Raw genomic sequence first — 16,959 nt, 5'->3', positions numbered from 1 at the left:
AGTGTCCAGGTTTACCATAGTTAAAACATTTACCTTTACCTGATCTTTGTTTAACATATTTTTAAGAAACATTTTTCTTCTTGGCATAGAAATCATTAGGTTTAACAAAGTTATTTCTGTATTTTTTATATTTTTTATGGCTTTTATTATGTTTTTTACCTTTTTGCCTGGAAGGAGCAATAGGAGGTAAACCATATTGTTCATAGAAATTTCCCATTTCATATTTAGTTTTCCTTTTATTTTTTAATTGGTGTTTTAACAATTTTTCATCATTACACATATTGATACCAAGTTTTTTAATAGTATTGAAAATATCACCATAGGTTAAATTATCATAATCAATAGAATCATTTTTACCCATTAATTCTTGTTTTACCTTATGAGCAAAGATAGGAGGCAGACTGTCAATAAATTTTTCTTTCCAATAAGGCTTATGACAATCTTTCCAGAGCATCACTCTGGAAGTAAAAACATCTTGATACCATCTGTAATCAGACATAGTAGGACAACTCAAATTATTCAAAAATAATCAGAAACACGAGATGAAATATTGGATGGAGTACCAACAAAATGTTTGAGAATAGTATAGATCAAGATATTAACACCATCAGAAATACCATGACCAATACTTTTATCAAAAATAGGTAAATCTTCACCATTCTTTTTAACAACATGTTTAATAGACTCTCTGGATTCTTCAGTGATATATGAATCCCACCATCCACGAAGAGTACCAGAAAAACCAGTAACAAGTAAATTAACAATTTCAGGTTAATCAAGATCATGGTTATTTTGATAAGCAATATCAACCATAGACATATGACTCATTTTATTAATGATTTCTTGTTCAGACAAACCATCAATATTCCATTCATAAAGCTTATCAGCAAAAACAGAAAACTGTGTTTGAAAATATCTCTCTTCAAACTGCATATCCGGAGGAGTGGGTTTTCAATACTAGTTTTTAGTAAAAGACATGGGTTTGGAGTTTCCAACAAATCTTTTAATTTCTGGTAAATCATCATCAAAGATTCTTTTTGCAGAAACAGAAGAAACAGTATCAGAATCTGTATCTTCTTCAGAAACAATTTATTTTTTAGAAATAGTTCGAGCAGCTGGAGTACTTGTAGAAGTACCCTCAGTTTTAACTTTTAAATCAGAAAGCATTTTTTCAACAATTTCAAGAGTCTTAGACTGAGAAGTTTTAAACATAACTTTTTCTCTTTGACTGGGTAAATCAATCAAAGGTTTCTCAGTTTTAACAGAAACAGATTTTTCAGAAACAGGTTTTTCAACAATTTTTTCTTCAATATAGTCAAGCTATTGACCAATAATATGCAAAGATTGATTAGTAAAATTGTTTTGTTCAATAAGACTAACAATGGGAGTTTGATCGTCAGCAATTTTGAAAGGAGAGGCCTTCATTTCCTCTTTTGTCACTTCATCCTTCTTAGTAGTTATCAAAATTGTTTCAAGAGGAGGATGAGTAGACTTGATAATGGTTTTATCTGCTTTAACAAAATTTGATTTTTTTTATCACATTTAAATGTTGTATTGAAACTTCATCTTCTGAAACATAATGGTTTTCAAGAAAATCAAAAAACAAAATAAGTCTTTTCAATTGATTCATCTTTTCCAACCATTTTCTCTTAACACGGTCTTTTTCAGACTGAGCAAAATTATTTTGGAAATATTTTCTTTTAGGTCTGTTTTTTTAAAGCATAAACTCATTGTACAAAGAATCCCAATCAATCTCAAAATCATCATTTAAAATAGTCAAAACTCTTAATTGATTTTGGTAAACAGGAGGATTTTCAATGGGAGGAGAATTAAAGTCTAATGGAGTAATAGATACAGAGTCTTCTTCATCATCAACAGCAACATTGCCATGAGGAGAGAAAGATTCAGCTTTAGTAGAATAGAAAGGAGTGCTAACTTGTGAATTACCACTAGAAACTCCTTTTAGCTTTAAATCAGAGGGTTTTTCCAAATTCTTTTTCAAAAAATCATTGATCTCTTGATCTCTTTTTGAAATACTTTCAGATCCAGCAAAGGAATGTCTTCCTTCGTTGATCCTCAAAGGTGTATTGCTTTGAAAACTTATTTTAACAGTACCATCAAGATATTGTTGAATATGGGTGAGATCAAGTTCATCAAAAACAGGTTTAGCAGGAGGGGATTCTTGTTCCAACAACCAATCATTAGGAAGCTTAACATCTTGCCATTGAATCATTTTTGGAACTTGAATTTTAGCATCAAGGGTTGAACATTGAATTAACATGGTTTTACCATAAGATTCTCTAGGAATCTTAGCACATGGGTTCATTTGAGTACCCATCAGTCTATAATAAATGCGATAGATCAAAGCAAAAGGCTTACTACCTTCTTCCATGTGATAACCAGATGAAGCAATATTCAATGTCAAAGCTTTAACAATATTAGGATCGTCCAAAGCAAGAGTAAGATCAGGATAACAGTTAAAATAAACAAGACCATCATACATAGAAGCAGTAATCATACCAAGAATGCTATCTTTAAAAATCTTAAATCTAGCATCTCTTAAACACATGAGAACAGAAGCATTAATACCCTTTCGGGTAAGTGGTTTAATAGCAACTTGAACCATTCCAATATGCAAATAACTGAATTTTTTAGCAGCAAGGAATTCATTAATATTTCTTTTAGTGAACAAACAACATTTTTCATGAACTTTTGAAATAGAGAAAATTTGTTCAACAATTCTGGCTTTGTAAGCAAAATAAAAAGTACTTTCAACCAAACTAGTTTTATAAACAGTTTTAGTATCAACTTTAGGAACATTCCATTTACTAAAATCAGGGATCAATTCATTTTCTTCAATGGTGTGATCTTCTTCATTTACAATATCAGGAGGACAACTAGTCCTGGAGCTGATAGAGGAGTTGGATCTCCACAACCTATCCATACTATCCTACGTTCAACACTCAGTTATCATGTTTTTCTCACATCCATTGCATTTCGTAATACATACCCTAACCAACCTTATACCTCTCATGTCTTACACGCCTTCTCTTGGCTCAAACGGGCCTTACAGTTTGGTTCTAGGAATTCACTTTACAACTAGGGTGGCGCCAACGGCAGTAAGAAGGGAACACAACAACGGAATATCAAAATTTCGGGTAAACACAGACAGAGAGACAGAGAACATATTATATATATATATATATATATTTACTCTAAAACTTTCGATCAGGTCGGGTTATATGGGTTTTTAGACCCTTAACCCACTACCCAAACCGAATATTCGGGTTTTCTTAGAAAAGGACCCGAACCCAACCGATCATGGGATTCGGGTTGACCCACTAGGCTTCCAGTCGATCGGATTCAGTTGGTTTAGTCGGGTTCTGAACCCATTGGACAGCCCTAATTGGCACTACTCACTAGTATCACCTACTCCTAAATATGAATTGTACTTTCATTCTTAAAAAAAATACTCTAATGTGGCGTTTGGTACGGGGTAATGTTTTAGGATTCCCAAGAATGTTTAAAAATTCCCATATTTGGTTGCAAATTACGCCAAGGAATCAGATGCTAGGAGAATCTGGATTCTCCCTTTAAACCCCTCTCAGTAGGAATGTGGATTACCTTTAAAACAGATAGGTATCCAAATTCCCAAGTTTAAAGGAAATTGTATTTTTTTATAAATTGACAATTTTAACCCTTTTTCCTTATCATTTAAACAATTAAGATAAAATATAAAACAAATCATCAATATTTTTTCCGCCAAAATAACATAAATTGAATAGACAACTTTGTTGATATATTCTTTAACAAAATTCTATTTAGGTTTCACGTGTGGAAAAAAAAAAAAGTTTGAAGGGGGCCCTCCATATTGCCAGGTATTTTTCACTTTTGCTGTGGTGTGTGTGTTGCTCAACAAATTATTAATAGTTTATATTTTGTTTTTTATTATTTATTTAGAGGAAGATTTTTTTAAAAAAAGACTTGGTAGTTCACATTCAAATCTAAGGATAGAATGGGAAAAATAAATAATTCATTTAAGATTCCTGGGAATAAACTAAACATTATCATCTCATATTCCTAGGAATCTTAAGAGATTCCTAATAAAACCAAACATAGGAATAGCTACATTCCTAGGCATCCAGATTGCAATGAATCACATTCTTAGGAATCTAGATACTAGGAGTAATGTGGATTCTCCCATACCAAACGCCACATAGGGATCGTTTGATTGGAGGGGTGGAAAAGTGGAAGATTTTAATTTTCGTCCTTTCCGTTTGGTTGGGAGTGAAAAAGTGGAGGGATAGAAAAGTGAGTTTGTATAAATTTACTCATATACCATTGTTAAAACATAATGGCCAATTAAAACAAAAAAGTGACAATCAACCAAGAAAAAAAAAACAATCACCCAATTTATTGAAAAATAAAAATCATGTCCAGTTAAACAAAAAAGAAGAAGGCTATGCCTAGGAAATCCAAAAAAAAAAAAAAAAAAAAAGGCAATGGCCAGCCCAGGAAAGTAGAAGAAAAAAGATAAAAGATAAAAGATAAAAGGGAGGCAACGTTTCCAAGACAGCACCCAAAAAAAGGAATTGAACGAATTGCACATGGGCTTTTTTGTCCATTACGGAGCCTCATTTTTTCATTTGAGTTTTCTTTCCAATTTGGAGAAAAAAACTTTTTGGTGGGCCCGAGGAGAAAACACCTGAGCCCCACCATTTATTTTCTTTCCTCTCTACCTAACCAAAAACACTCCAAAAAGTTTTCCTTCCCATTTTCTATCCAAAGTTTTCCATCCACCCGATTTGATCTCCAAACAAACACACCCTAATGTTTTTGTCTTTTATATGTACAGATTTTCTATAGCGTACAAGCCTCCATCTTGACAACTTTTTTTTCCTCAAATCCCTCTTGCCTTTTACTTTAACTCATTACTATTCTATATTAAATAACTATTGTATTTAACCCATTAAGTTGCTGGCCTAGTGGCTTTTAAAGTCTCTCGAAATCTATCTATGAGGTTTTTTGTTGGCCTAGCTAGCAACTTTTAACGTCTCATGAAATCTATGAGGTCTTGCATCCAAAACCTATCTTAAAGCTACCCCCAAATTTTGTTCCCCAATCACTACTTTAAAATATTCATCATAACAATCAAAAACAATTTTAAAATAAGAACAACCACAGTAAAATTATTGAAAATCACATTACTATGTACAATTAAAATAATAGTGAAACCAAAAAAAGGAAAATCTATTTATGACAAACAAAAAACTAAATTTACACATTCATATGAATAATCACAAACATATAAAACCTCCAAAATAACACTTGCAAGTTCTTTTTTTATTTATTTTACTTTTAAAAGTTGGTGGGCAATCATTGTGGTCATTTTTGTTAGGTTTCAAGAGGTAATTTCATCATTTTAATGGCTTTGGATCCTTCTGGTTGTTTTAGGGGAGTATTTCAATCATAGTGCAGGTTTTAAAGGTAGTTTAGTCATTTTGGAAATTTCAAGGTTTTTTTTTGGTCATCCTGTAAATTTGGGGTATTTTGATCATTTTAGAGATTTTAGAAGTAGTTCTATTATTTTAATGTTTCCCAAAGTATTTTAGTTATTTTAGAGATTTTCAAGGGTAAATTTTTATCATGTAGATGTTTCGAGGCATTATGATAATTTTCAAGCTTTCAATGGCATTTCACATGTTTTGAGGGTATTTTAGTCATTTTTAGGATTTTATTGGTATTTTTGTCATTTTAGTGGTTTTTAGTATATTTTTGTCATTTAGAGGTTTTTTTGACATATTTTGGTCATTTTAGAAATATAGTGAGTATTTTAGCTATTTTGAAGGTTTCAAATGTATTTTGGAGGTTTTGAGGGTATTTTTCTCTATTTTGAATATCTTGGGAATATTTTTGTCATTTAGGAGATTTTTGCAACTCTTGAGGTTGAAAATGTTGTATGCCCTCTAAAAGTGTAATATATTTTCAGCCATGGTAAAAAGAGTGAAATGTTTGCAACCCCAAAGTGGATGTTTTTCCTAATCAATGGAAAATTATTTTTGTTTGACCAAGATTTTTAGTCATCCTAAATGTCCAAAAATGAGTAATATATTTTTGAAAAAATGTTTATGCCAAAACAAATAGGGTTTTAGTGATTTGACAAATGTTGACATAATAAAAAAAAAAATTAGAATAAATTACATCAACTTCCCTTAAGGTTTCACAAAATAACATTCCCATCCTTGAGGATCAATAAATGCAACAAATAAGTTCTTCTTCATCCCGCCTCAAATTGTAACTTTCGTAACATAATATTCCTCCATACGAGAATTTAAATGTGAGGGTGCATATATATATATATATATATATATATAATCTTGTTGGGGGTGGTTTTTTATTGCCAATGAAATATTTGGGAAACTAAGAGCAAGACCTGACGTTGGGCTCAGAAAATGACTCAAAGGCTATCGGTGAAATGGGAAAAGCCAACTTTTGCTCAAGGTCTTGATTACAACATTGGATTATAATAAAACCCCAAGAATACCTCTTGCAAAGATAAGCTAGCACAAAAAATGGTCCACCACAACAAGTGCTCAAATAATAGTCCAACAATGAAACAAGAGAAAGGTCCAGCAGTTGGTCGTTCGACAGATTGAGAAATATGTTCACATCAGAAAAATCATGTATTTTCTCTATTATTATTATTATTATTATTATTAAGTGAACAGGAGGAAAGAATTTCATAGTAAGATTATAGCTTTCAATGGAAAAGCAATAAATAAGGACTAAAAACTCCATAATTACAAATAAAAGAGGAAAAATTATGATGAAATAAAGGGAGAGAGAGAGAGAGATTCCAGCTAATGCAGCAAATATTAAAACAATATCTTTGTGTCATGCCATGTTGATAATGAGGTGTTTATATATAGTAAATGATGGAAGTTACTTTGTGGAGATTGATGGGTAGGTATGTGTAAATATAGAAGATGGATGAGCTAGTCTTTAGCTCTTTTTAGACATGACATTTAAGGCTTTTTATACTGCTGGAACTTTTTGATGAGATGGAAGAGAGTGTTTGTGGATATGCATATAAGGATGTTTATGGATTGAAAGATATTTTATGAACTCAAGAACTGACTTATGAGGTAAGAATAGCATGATGGATAAAGTATTTATGAGAATATAATAAGGAGATGTAAGATAATAGTGTTGGTGGGTATTGTTGGAATTATTTTGATGAAGTGGGGAAGAATGCTTGTGGGTAAGTGTATGGGAGATATTCATGAACTAAAAGCTAAGAGGTTATTATATGAACTAAGAGACTAATTTATAAGCTGAGAATACTAACTTATCAATTGAAAATAAGATAGTAAGTGGAGTATTTATGAGAAGATGGCGTATTTTTAGGAGTTGATGGTGGGTTCATTTTATAATGGAGCTGTAGGGAGTGATTAGCAAGGGAATCTCAAATTATCTATCCTAGGATTTGGTCAAAAATGGTGTGATTTGCTTTTGGAGGTTTTTGCTTCTTTGGGTAATGGCAGCTGGAGGCTGAGATTCAGCAACCTTGACACTAAATGCTAGGATTTAGGAGATTATCCTAAGCCCATGGGATTAGAGCATGCATTAGGACCAATGATCTTGTTAGCTGCAACTAGGATCAAAGTTCATAAGTGTTGGTTATCACTCTAAGCCACTTGCTGAGAACTCTGATGGAATCTCCTAAGGCTCTCCAAATCACTTTTCCCTAAACTTTCCCTTTTGTGATTCATGAGCTTGGTCCATGAATCAATTATATATATTTTTAGCAAGCAATAATCTGATTAGTTGAAGCACTGGTCATGGCCTCCTTGAATTGTGACCAGAAAGTGAAGAATAAGAAAAACATTTATTGCTCTCTAGCTTTTCGGCTTTTAGGTGCCAGCCCACCTGCTAGGTACCGTTCACGTTAGAGGTGGTAGTGACAAAGGGGCTAATATGACCTTATTTTAACAGGTGGTTTGTTCTCAATTTGGTTTGGGCACATAGTTGCTTTATAGTGTTGTCCAGCTGGCATTCAGTCAAGGCCCGGTTGACTTAGTTTCACATGTGGGCTTCCTTTGCTGTGGTTTGTTGCTGGGTTTTGCCATGAAGGCTAAACTTTTCAAGTTGGGCCTTGTCTTGGGGAATCTTTCACTTGGGCTTGCACTTTTGATATAACTCTTCGGCCTATAAGATATATTGCCATGGGTTTATAGTTTACATGAGCTTTTTTTTGTTAGCAAAAATAGTGTAAATGTTAGGCTTTCATGAATATTTGCCATAGGTTTTTAAATAATGATTTCCATTATCTTTCATAAATAATATTTTCCATGGGTTTTTATAATATGGTTTCCATGGTCTTTTATAAATAATGTGTTATGGGATTTGATATTGATAATATTCATGAGATCCAAATGTTAGTGAGATAAATAATTACCATGATATAATTTTCCATAGGTTTTTTTTGCAAATGATTGCTATATGGGTTTTGAAGATAAATAATTGCCATGAGTTTTGAATATAATTTCCATGGTCATAAAATAAATAGTTATAACTTTCCATGCAATTTTTATATATGGTTGCCATGGGCTTTTGAATATTCCATGAGCTTTTTATATAACTTTCCATGGAATTTTGGTGACTTCAACATTGATAAAGTTAGAAAACATTCTGAAATCTACAATTCAGTACATTATCTTTTAAACTATTACATAAAATACAACACTGATTTGTTGCAGAGGATGGAAATTTTGAAGCAAACAAAGCTCAAAGTCATTAAAGACATTTCTATTATTGAATATATATATACTAGTCGCTAACCCGTGCGATGCACGGTAAAATTACTGATAATGAAACCTTAAGAAACATTGCATTATTTTCTTATTCAACATAAATCTAAAGAAACATTAGGTTATTTTCTTTTTCAATTGAATATGTAAATCTTTTCCATTGTAGTTTTACAAGTTGTCAATAGAACCTATTGAGGAGATATGCATTAAGAAATTAGAATACAAAATACTGTGGACAAAGTTTGGTTATAATCACTTGAAATGATTGTATGGTTTGTCTTCTCAAAAAATAATTTAAGTATGGTTTAATAAGTCATGTGCATTATACATGACAACGATACTCGTCATTTTTCTATTGTTAATTGTAGCCTTAAGGTAAAATAATTTTTAGGGGCTTTAAGTACCGTTGGGATGTATAAAGGAACTTGTGAAGTTTCTATTTTGATATTCATCTAAATGTCAGGCTAAACTCTTCTTCTCCATAGATTCTATAATTAAACTCATGTTTTGTAGTAAATTAAATTATACCCTTGTACACTTCACTGGAGGTACATTCAGTTCAATCTGATGGTTGTATTCCAATTTGAGAAATGAGAGGCATCCTGTAAGCTTTCACAAATTATAACAAAAAAAAGTGTTTTTATGTTTTTGCATTTGAAGAAGCTTTATTGAAAAAACAAAGTTGGAATCTTGAAGAAACAAATCTCTCTCTTTCTAACCTTTTGAGAAATTAATAACTAAAACTGCAAGTGGATATAAGCTTTCAAAATTAATTATTTCATTTCAAAATGTAGAACTTACAAATTTCTTTTATCAAGAAAACACCATGAATAAAACCTAATATCTTTTCCTAACTCTTCCTCAAAATATCTGTTTAATTGCTAAAATGAGAAAATTTCACTACATCCCAAAAAACTTTGGAAGTTAATCAAGATTGATTTTGTCTACTTTCTTAATGTATCTTAACGTCCAAATGTGGTATATAACCTCTAAGCTAAATAGAAACAAAAGAAGATAAGATTAGATGAGTATAAGGAATCAAAATACATATTTAGGCCTTTTATCTAACACCTAGCATATATAATCATTTGTTGTAACATTTGATCAAGATAAACGGCCATTTGTTCTTCCTGATTTGGAAGGGAAAAAAAATAGAAAACTCAAAGCATGACAAAGATGCAATGGAAGAATATGCATTAGCATTGTTAAAAGCATATAGTATGCGCATCAATTAATTATTTGAAGTTTTCATTAATAAAATGAAGTGTATTTTTCTAAAGATTATCTAAAGCATATATTGCAGCCCTTAAATTGTAGTCCATTGTTGAGCAACAATGAATCCTCCATCATAATAAGCATGCATTAGGTAAGGTTGAGTAATCAATATAGAAGCAAAAATATTTAAAAAAGAAAAGTTCTATTCACTATAGATAACTTTGAAAATGCATATACCACACTCATTGTTCATCAAGCAGATGTATAGCTCAAAAGTTATGAGAAGCGCATAAATTCTAGCTAAAATCCTAAACTTATGTAATCAATTATTTTCTTTAAACTACACCTCAATATAGATTCAACCTATACAAAAGTCATGCAACATTGATCTCATTTAAAAAATTCTCGTGACCAACAAATCCAATTGTGTGTGAATGTATACATATGAAGTTATGGATTTTCACTCAATTACAAATTAATAAAGAGATTCACCCTTGACAAAGCTACACAGTGTTGTTAATTTAATAATTACTCTCCTTACAATTAAATTTCAATTGTGTGAATCTATACATCCAACATTATGGATCATCATAAGAGCAACTAAGTTCTAGATGTTAATTATGAAGAAGGTGCATCTAACATATTAAAAACATCAAAATTAAAATTCACTTAAGATACCACCAACAACAAAAGTAAGAAAGAAGTGTACAATCAAAACCATTTAGACCTCACAACCATTAGTAAGTAAATAATGCTTCCATAGCCTAAAATTCAAACACCCATAAACAAAAGCAAATATGAAATGTATGTACCAGCATAAATCTGACAAAATAACCCATCTGCTACATTTGGTTATGAATGATTATATACCATGAAGGAAACGACCACAAAAAGAAAAATAAAACATAGGACTCAAATTAAATTCATCTCCTTTTTGTCCATTTTCAAAACAACCAAACAGAATTTGAAGCTACAAATTTTCAGACAATCTTGCATTTGTAACAAAAAAAACACAAGATTGAGAAGATAAACCACAATTCAAAAGATTTAACATAAGTTAGATAATCGTGTAGGTTACAAATTTTTCGAAAGATTTAACTTTTAACACCAAAATAAACCCAAAAAAAAAAAAAAAACCTAAAATCTCAGATATTAGAACTTCCAAAGTGCCAAAAAATTTAATAATCAAACTAAAAAATTGTTGACACTAAGCCAAAAAAAAAAAAAAAAAAAAAAAAAAAAAAGAAGATAAGAGCAGGTACCCTTTGAAGAATAATCGATAATCATTGATTGCAGATCAACCAATTAGTTTCAGAAGTGACACGTTCCACGGAAAAGAAATCCATGGTTGCACTAGAAGACATAATAGTAGAGCATGGACTAATAATGACAATGCACTCATGTCTTACCCTGCATAAGAGTGTATAGAGGAATATCTACTGTTAGATAGATTACTAAAACAGGGAACAATGACTACAAAAATTGTTAAAATATAAATTGAACATATTCAATGCTAAAGTGTGATTCAAACTACTCCAGTTTGCTATTAAACATAAACAATGCTTGGGACTCACTTTGTAGTTAAGATATCATTGGTGGATTTAGTGTTTAGATACAAAATAACTTTAAGAAATGATAGAAATCTATAAGATTTTTTCCCTTATAATTCCTAAATGACAGAAAGTTTTGCCTAGGCATTTCCACGAACACTTAGAGGGAGCAGATAACACAAACCTCTAAAGTAAATCTTCAACATTTGAAAAAAGGAAAAAAAAAATAGAAAAAACGATTAGTTTCAAATTTGGAAGTTGAAAGACAGCCTCTTCCAAAAAAAAAAAAAATTAGAATAAGCCTGAAGTTTTGTTTAGGCACTAAAGTTGGCTGCCCAGAAAACCTTTTTATAGTCTAATTACATATTTTTCACTCAATTTTCGACATAGTAGGACATAATGTGATCCATTCTGCGCTTACAACAAAGTAGCGCAAAATGCAAAGAATTTGAATTAATTTTTAGATTAAATTTGGGTTTTGAATAATCAAGTATAGTAGTTTTAAAATATTTTCTGACCTTTTCATCAAGGAGATAGAAGGGCGATATCCTTCTTCCTTTTCACTATCTTTCTCTTCTAAATCAAGATTTAGGGATTGAGACTTGATAGTATATATGTACAATCAATGAATACCTGTACCAGTTGCGGTTGTGGGATGTCGGCCTGAACGGGGTGCTTGCTTGACGATAGTAGCGCCCTTAGATTTCTCATTCTCTTTCTTTCTCTTCCTACGCCATTCATATGTTTTCTCCAAGCAATTTTTTGTTTTGATGTTTATATATATATACTGAAACGGAAAAACCTAATAAATGTGGCAAAAATTTATATCGCCATGTGGCTAATGAAACGGAAATCCTAAAGTCACAATTGTTCGATATTGTTTTAAGTAAATGTGGCAAAAATTTGTATCGCCATTTGGTGCAATAAGAAGCGGTCAACAAAAAAGTCAAACGTTTCGACTATTAGTTATTATATAGAATAAATATAGATATATAAAAGTAGAGACCTCATGTAGGAGTGCATAAGCTCTGTGACGCTTTAATATTACATTTAGCCGTATTAAAAAACATGCCTTTGGCTTGGCTAGATTTGAGTAAGACATGTGCCAAGAACACTATGCCCCTTAACTAAACATCAACGCTCTAAGAAACAAACCCCACTTCACTCCTTTCAGTAATGGTCCTCAATTCTTATTATGTTTTCAATACCTTTTAATTGTTTAACGTAGAATCGACTGAAACTCAAACGCAAAGTGACAGAGTACATCCATGATTCATGCTTCCTTTTCAATCTTATACATTTATTTAAAGGCCGTGACACAGACACAGCCTGGATAATATACATCCACTTAGGACTCGTACCTGTCCTTAGTAGAACATAAGGGACTTGGTCTTCCCTCATGTTCAGGCTCTTTCTTTTTATTTTTATTTTTTTAAAATTGTCAAATCAGAAGAACCCCATAGTCTTAGTAAAAGCTCCAAAATAATTGAATTAAATAAGATCAATCTGAAAACAAATAACAAAATAGGAAGTCAATCTATATACTGCAATAAATTACACCCTACGAATCTCCAAACATCAACTACTAGGTAGCAGCTAAAATCAAATAAAATAAAAGTAATAAACTCTCCCAAATAAGTGGGACACCCAAATACCCTCACCGATGGCATCTAAGAAAGATGTTCTAATCTACAAACTACACTCCCGGCTGTGCTCTCGCACCATACGCATTGGTGCCGTTCGCTCCATTCTCATAGGAAGGGTACTTGTCAGAGCCTGTCTTTTTCCTTTTTATGACAATGTACCAAGTAAAAGCTTCCAACATAGCTGCATTGAAGCCCAAGAAAATTAGAATCGCGGTATATATCTTCTTCCACTTCTTTTCAGGCTCCAAGAGGTCAAGTCCCTTAAAGACATTAACAATGCTCAGAATAATGACAGTGTATCCAATTGCATGGTGGTAGATGTTCCAATATAATCTATATTTGTGATCCTTCTTTGGCCGCAAAAGCAGGGCAAACACCTACAACCATTTAACACAGTTGTAAGAAAACTACAATAGACACATTATAAAGCATGCAGGAAAGGAAATTGCATAGTTGATATAGTATTAGTAAATGTGACTTGTTTAAGATGATTTAGTCATGTTCAGAAAACATCAGAGGCAGAGCCGGTTAGGAGGAAAACAAACATAAAAAGGATAAGCTGAATGTTATTCAATGACATAGAGGAAAGAACATTGAATTGTTGATAAATTGCCTCATAATATGACACTTAACTAGTTTAAATGATCAAGAATGATAATTTCATCTCATAAGCAATGAGTTAGAGTTCATGTATGGATGAAATAATGGAGTACCTGAAGTGTTGCAAGGCAGAAGAGGGTTATGCCAATGTTCCTATGTGGATAATTGTGAACGCTAGTGTCGCTGCCTAGTTTCATACCCGTTGCCCAGCCGGCCACCCCAACAACATAGGCAGAAGTTTGGCATGCAATATGCAGATAAAACCATGCTGGATCTGCTGACTTAAACACCCTCAGGTACCTAGCAATGATCACTCCCAAAGGCATCAATGTTCCCCAACTAACAGCGTTTAGTACTCCATGAACCTGAAAATAGTCAATCCAATATTGGAAAAATTAGACCCTTGAATATAGAGAAGATGTTTCTTTTTTGTTTCTTAATTATTCTTACAAACAAGTAACACAGACAAATGGTTCATGTTGTTGAGCATGAGAAAAATGCGTAGATCTTTGTTTTTAGTGCTTGTCTTTATTCAGGAAAAGAATCTCATAAATATGTGTTTTACCACCACTTACCCTTGAGGTGATGGTCATTTACAAGTATATGTGTTTTACCACCACATATACTTACACTATGTTTGGTTTGAGGGGAAGAGGAGAGAAAGTAAGAGAAATTAACTCCTTTCCGCTGGTTGGATACATACACTTACACTTGGGCTCACATTTTTCCCTTCTCCCTTGTTCTTTTTCTCTTATTTTTCATTCCCTCAAACCAAACATAGAGTTAGATTAGGCTAAATAGAATTCTATCTCATAAAAGGGGGAAAAAAAATACATGTCCTACTGAGACAGAATCTGTCTCTTGCTATAATCTTGCCTAGCAGGACAAGATTCAAGTACAGCTATGAAAGAACTAAGGTTGAACGGTAAAAATTAAGACCAATTAAATATTTGCCTATATAGGAACCATCACAAAGATGTTAATTTATAATCATACAATAGAATTAATCACGAGGGTATCTATTATTTATGGTTAATTTTAAGTTTCTAAATAGGTATAAATCGCACAAAAACTCATCAAAAGAACCCAGAAGATTGGTAGTTAAGATGGAAAGGAACCCTTTAACAAATTTAGCAACAAACAATCATGTAAAATTAAGCAAAAATATGATCTACTTGCTAAAAAAAACTTGAAGATTGAATCACTTACATTCTGTCTTCGAAGCTTTGAACTGGTTCCTCCTCCTGAAGAAGTTGTTCCATCAAGAAGATTCAAAGTGCCCACTGATCGCTTGTTAGCTGAATTGGAACTGATATCATGCGATTGAGGATTATCTCCACTGACTGGACCAACTTGCCAGACTTGGTTCACAGTTGTCATGCCACTACTAAGTGTCAAAGTAGCAAATATGGTCATTTCACCGTTCACAAATGATCCATTGAGATTAGACACCCCAAAGCTCAAAGTACTCTCTGACAGCGTAGAAATACCAGTACTTTCTACTGAGGATGTATATACCCGCATGGCTCCAGAAGAGTTTTGAAAGGCCACAAGGGCTTGTGACCCTTTCATTTGTTGTCCACTAGGGTTGATAGCCCAAGAAATCCAATTTGTAGCTGTGGCTCCAGTGACTCTATATGCAAGATCAAGTGTGTTGGCTGTACTGCTATAGTTATAGTGAAGGAATGCATTCAGTACAGGAAGGTCTTGGCATGAGGCATATACCGTGTTAGAGGAAAAAGTGTAGGAGTTACAGGTCTGAGCATAGGATGAAACAGAGAGAGAGAACAGAATACAAGAAAACAACAAAGTTGTCAAAGCTTTACTCATGGTTGGTGATCACAACTATAAAGTTTTCAGTATGTAGAGATGAACACCTCAATAGAAAACAAGTTTTCAGTATGTAGGTTATGTTCCAGATCTGAAATTGTTTCCTAAGGTATGTTCTCTCTCAATCTTATTATCAAAGTTATGGATCAAAATTCAATAATTTATAGATGTTAGAGGAAGCATGGAGGAAAGAGTAAGGGAAAGTGGGCGTTAAAATATTGTTGGAAGAGTTGGGGTTTGTTGACTTGTTCTTGTTGTATTTAGAATATATAAATATATATATATACACATATGCATGACTGTCGATTTGCATTGCTGACAGTCCAATATAAACTATAAGAAATCATTTTCTTTGTTTTTTTAAAAATAAAATAAAATATGAAATAAAGAATTGGCAAAATTGATAGGAAAGATTTTTGTTTCCAAAGCAATATTGGAAGAAGGAAGAAGTCACAGGCTTTTGTTTGCTTCCTACATTTCTAACTTTTGAAAAGTACACATTGGTTTGGTCTTACAGTCCAACCACTCTCCTTGTTCACATCTGCTTTTGTACGCGTATAGGTGTCCAAGAAATTAGTTTGTATTCTTAGAATATGGAATAGTCGCCAAGAAAGTAAATATATTTATAAAATAAAATAAATATGAGCGGCCCCACATGTTGAATCAGCAATGAGCAAATAAAAGTCGGCATCATTATTATTTTGTAATTAGTCATGGCTGAAGTTCAAATGTAGCACCTACCACCGAAGAGAAATTTTCTCCAACGCTTAAGTTCAAACAAGTATGATTAGATGATTAAGAAGACTCAGCAATTTTTTTCAAAACTGGTGATGACATATGACATAATCAAGAGACTAAATCTGGTTATTAATTATGTCTTTTAAAAAATAAACTTTAAATTAATTCTCAAATTGACGTACAGAAATTTCTCAAAAAAAAAAAAAAAAAAATAGACGTACAGAACATGGTCATGGTAGTACCATAAAAAATTAAATGAACCTCTTTTCTCTCTCTCTCTCTCTCTCTCTCTTTTTTAATTATTATGTGCTCATTTGGTAAAAATTAATTTTACCAATTTATTTTATTATTCAACTTATTTTACTATTATCTATAGATTTTATTACACTTTTTGGTATTATTTATAAGTTTCATTGTATTATTTCAGCTAATTTTTACCTTTATTTACCGTACTTTTAATAAATAAATAAAAAAATTTAGTTTCAACAAAATAAATAGATCTCAAACGGAGCCTATATAAGGGGAAAAAAAGAAGAAGAAAAAAAGTTCTGTTTTAAACCTTAGAAATAT

At 32.1% G+C, this 16,959-nt stretch overlaps 1 protein-coding gene across 1 annotated transcript; it reads right to left on the bottom strand.

Moving 5' to 3' along the window:
* Nucleotides 1-13,092: 13,092 nt before the first annotated feature.
* On the bottom strand, nucleotides 13,093-15,869 carry LOC126695215 (cytochrome b561 and DOMON domain-containing protein At5g47530-like). The gene is made up of 3 exons (XM_050391883.1): nucleotides 15,031-15,869; nucleotides 13,935-14,186; nucleotides 13,093-13,598 (listed from the first exon to the last, which is right to left on the bottom strand). Exons 1-3 carry the CDS (start codon nucleotides 15,649-15,651, stop codon nucleotides 13,272-13,274), a joined length of 1,200 nt encoding a protein of 399 aa, XP_050247840.1. The 5' UTR covers nucleotides 15,652-15,869; the 3' UTR covers nucleotides 13,093-13,271.
* Nucleotides 15,870-16,959: the final 1,090 nt, after the last annotated feature.

Source organism: Quercus robur, chromosome 8 (assembly GCF_932294415.1).
Source record: "Quercus robur chromosome 8, dhQueRobu3.1, whole genome shotgun sequence".
NCBI lineage: Eukaryota > Viridiplantae > Streptophyta > Magnoliopsida > Fagales > Fagaceae > Quercus > Quercus robur.
The sequence above is the reverse complement of the archived record's forward strand: the minus strand, read 5'-3'. Positions and strand labels throughout refer to the sequence as shown.

What these genes read in the sequence shown, in the direction of transcription:
- LOC126695215 (XM_050391883.1), bottom strand. Translation starts at nt 15,651, where the DNA reads ATGAGTAAAGCTTTGACAACTTTGTTGTTTTCTTGTATTCTGTTCTCT. An exon ending in CAAAGCTTCGAAGACAGAAT is followed by an intron (nt 14,187 to 15,030) that starts GTAAGTGATTCA and finishes GACTATTTTCAG; the next exon opens with GTTCATGGAGTACTAAACGC. An exon ending in TCTGCCTTGCAACACTTCAG is followed by an intron (nt 13,599 to 13,934) that starts GTACTCCATTAT and finishes AAATGGTTGTAG; the next exon opens with GTGTTTGCCCTGCTTTTGCG.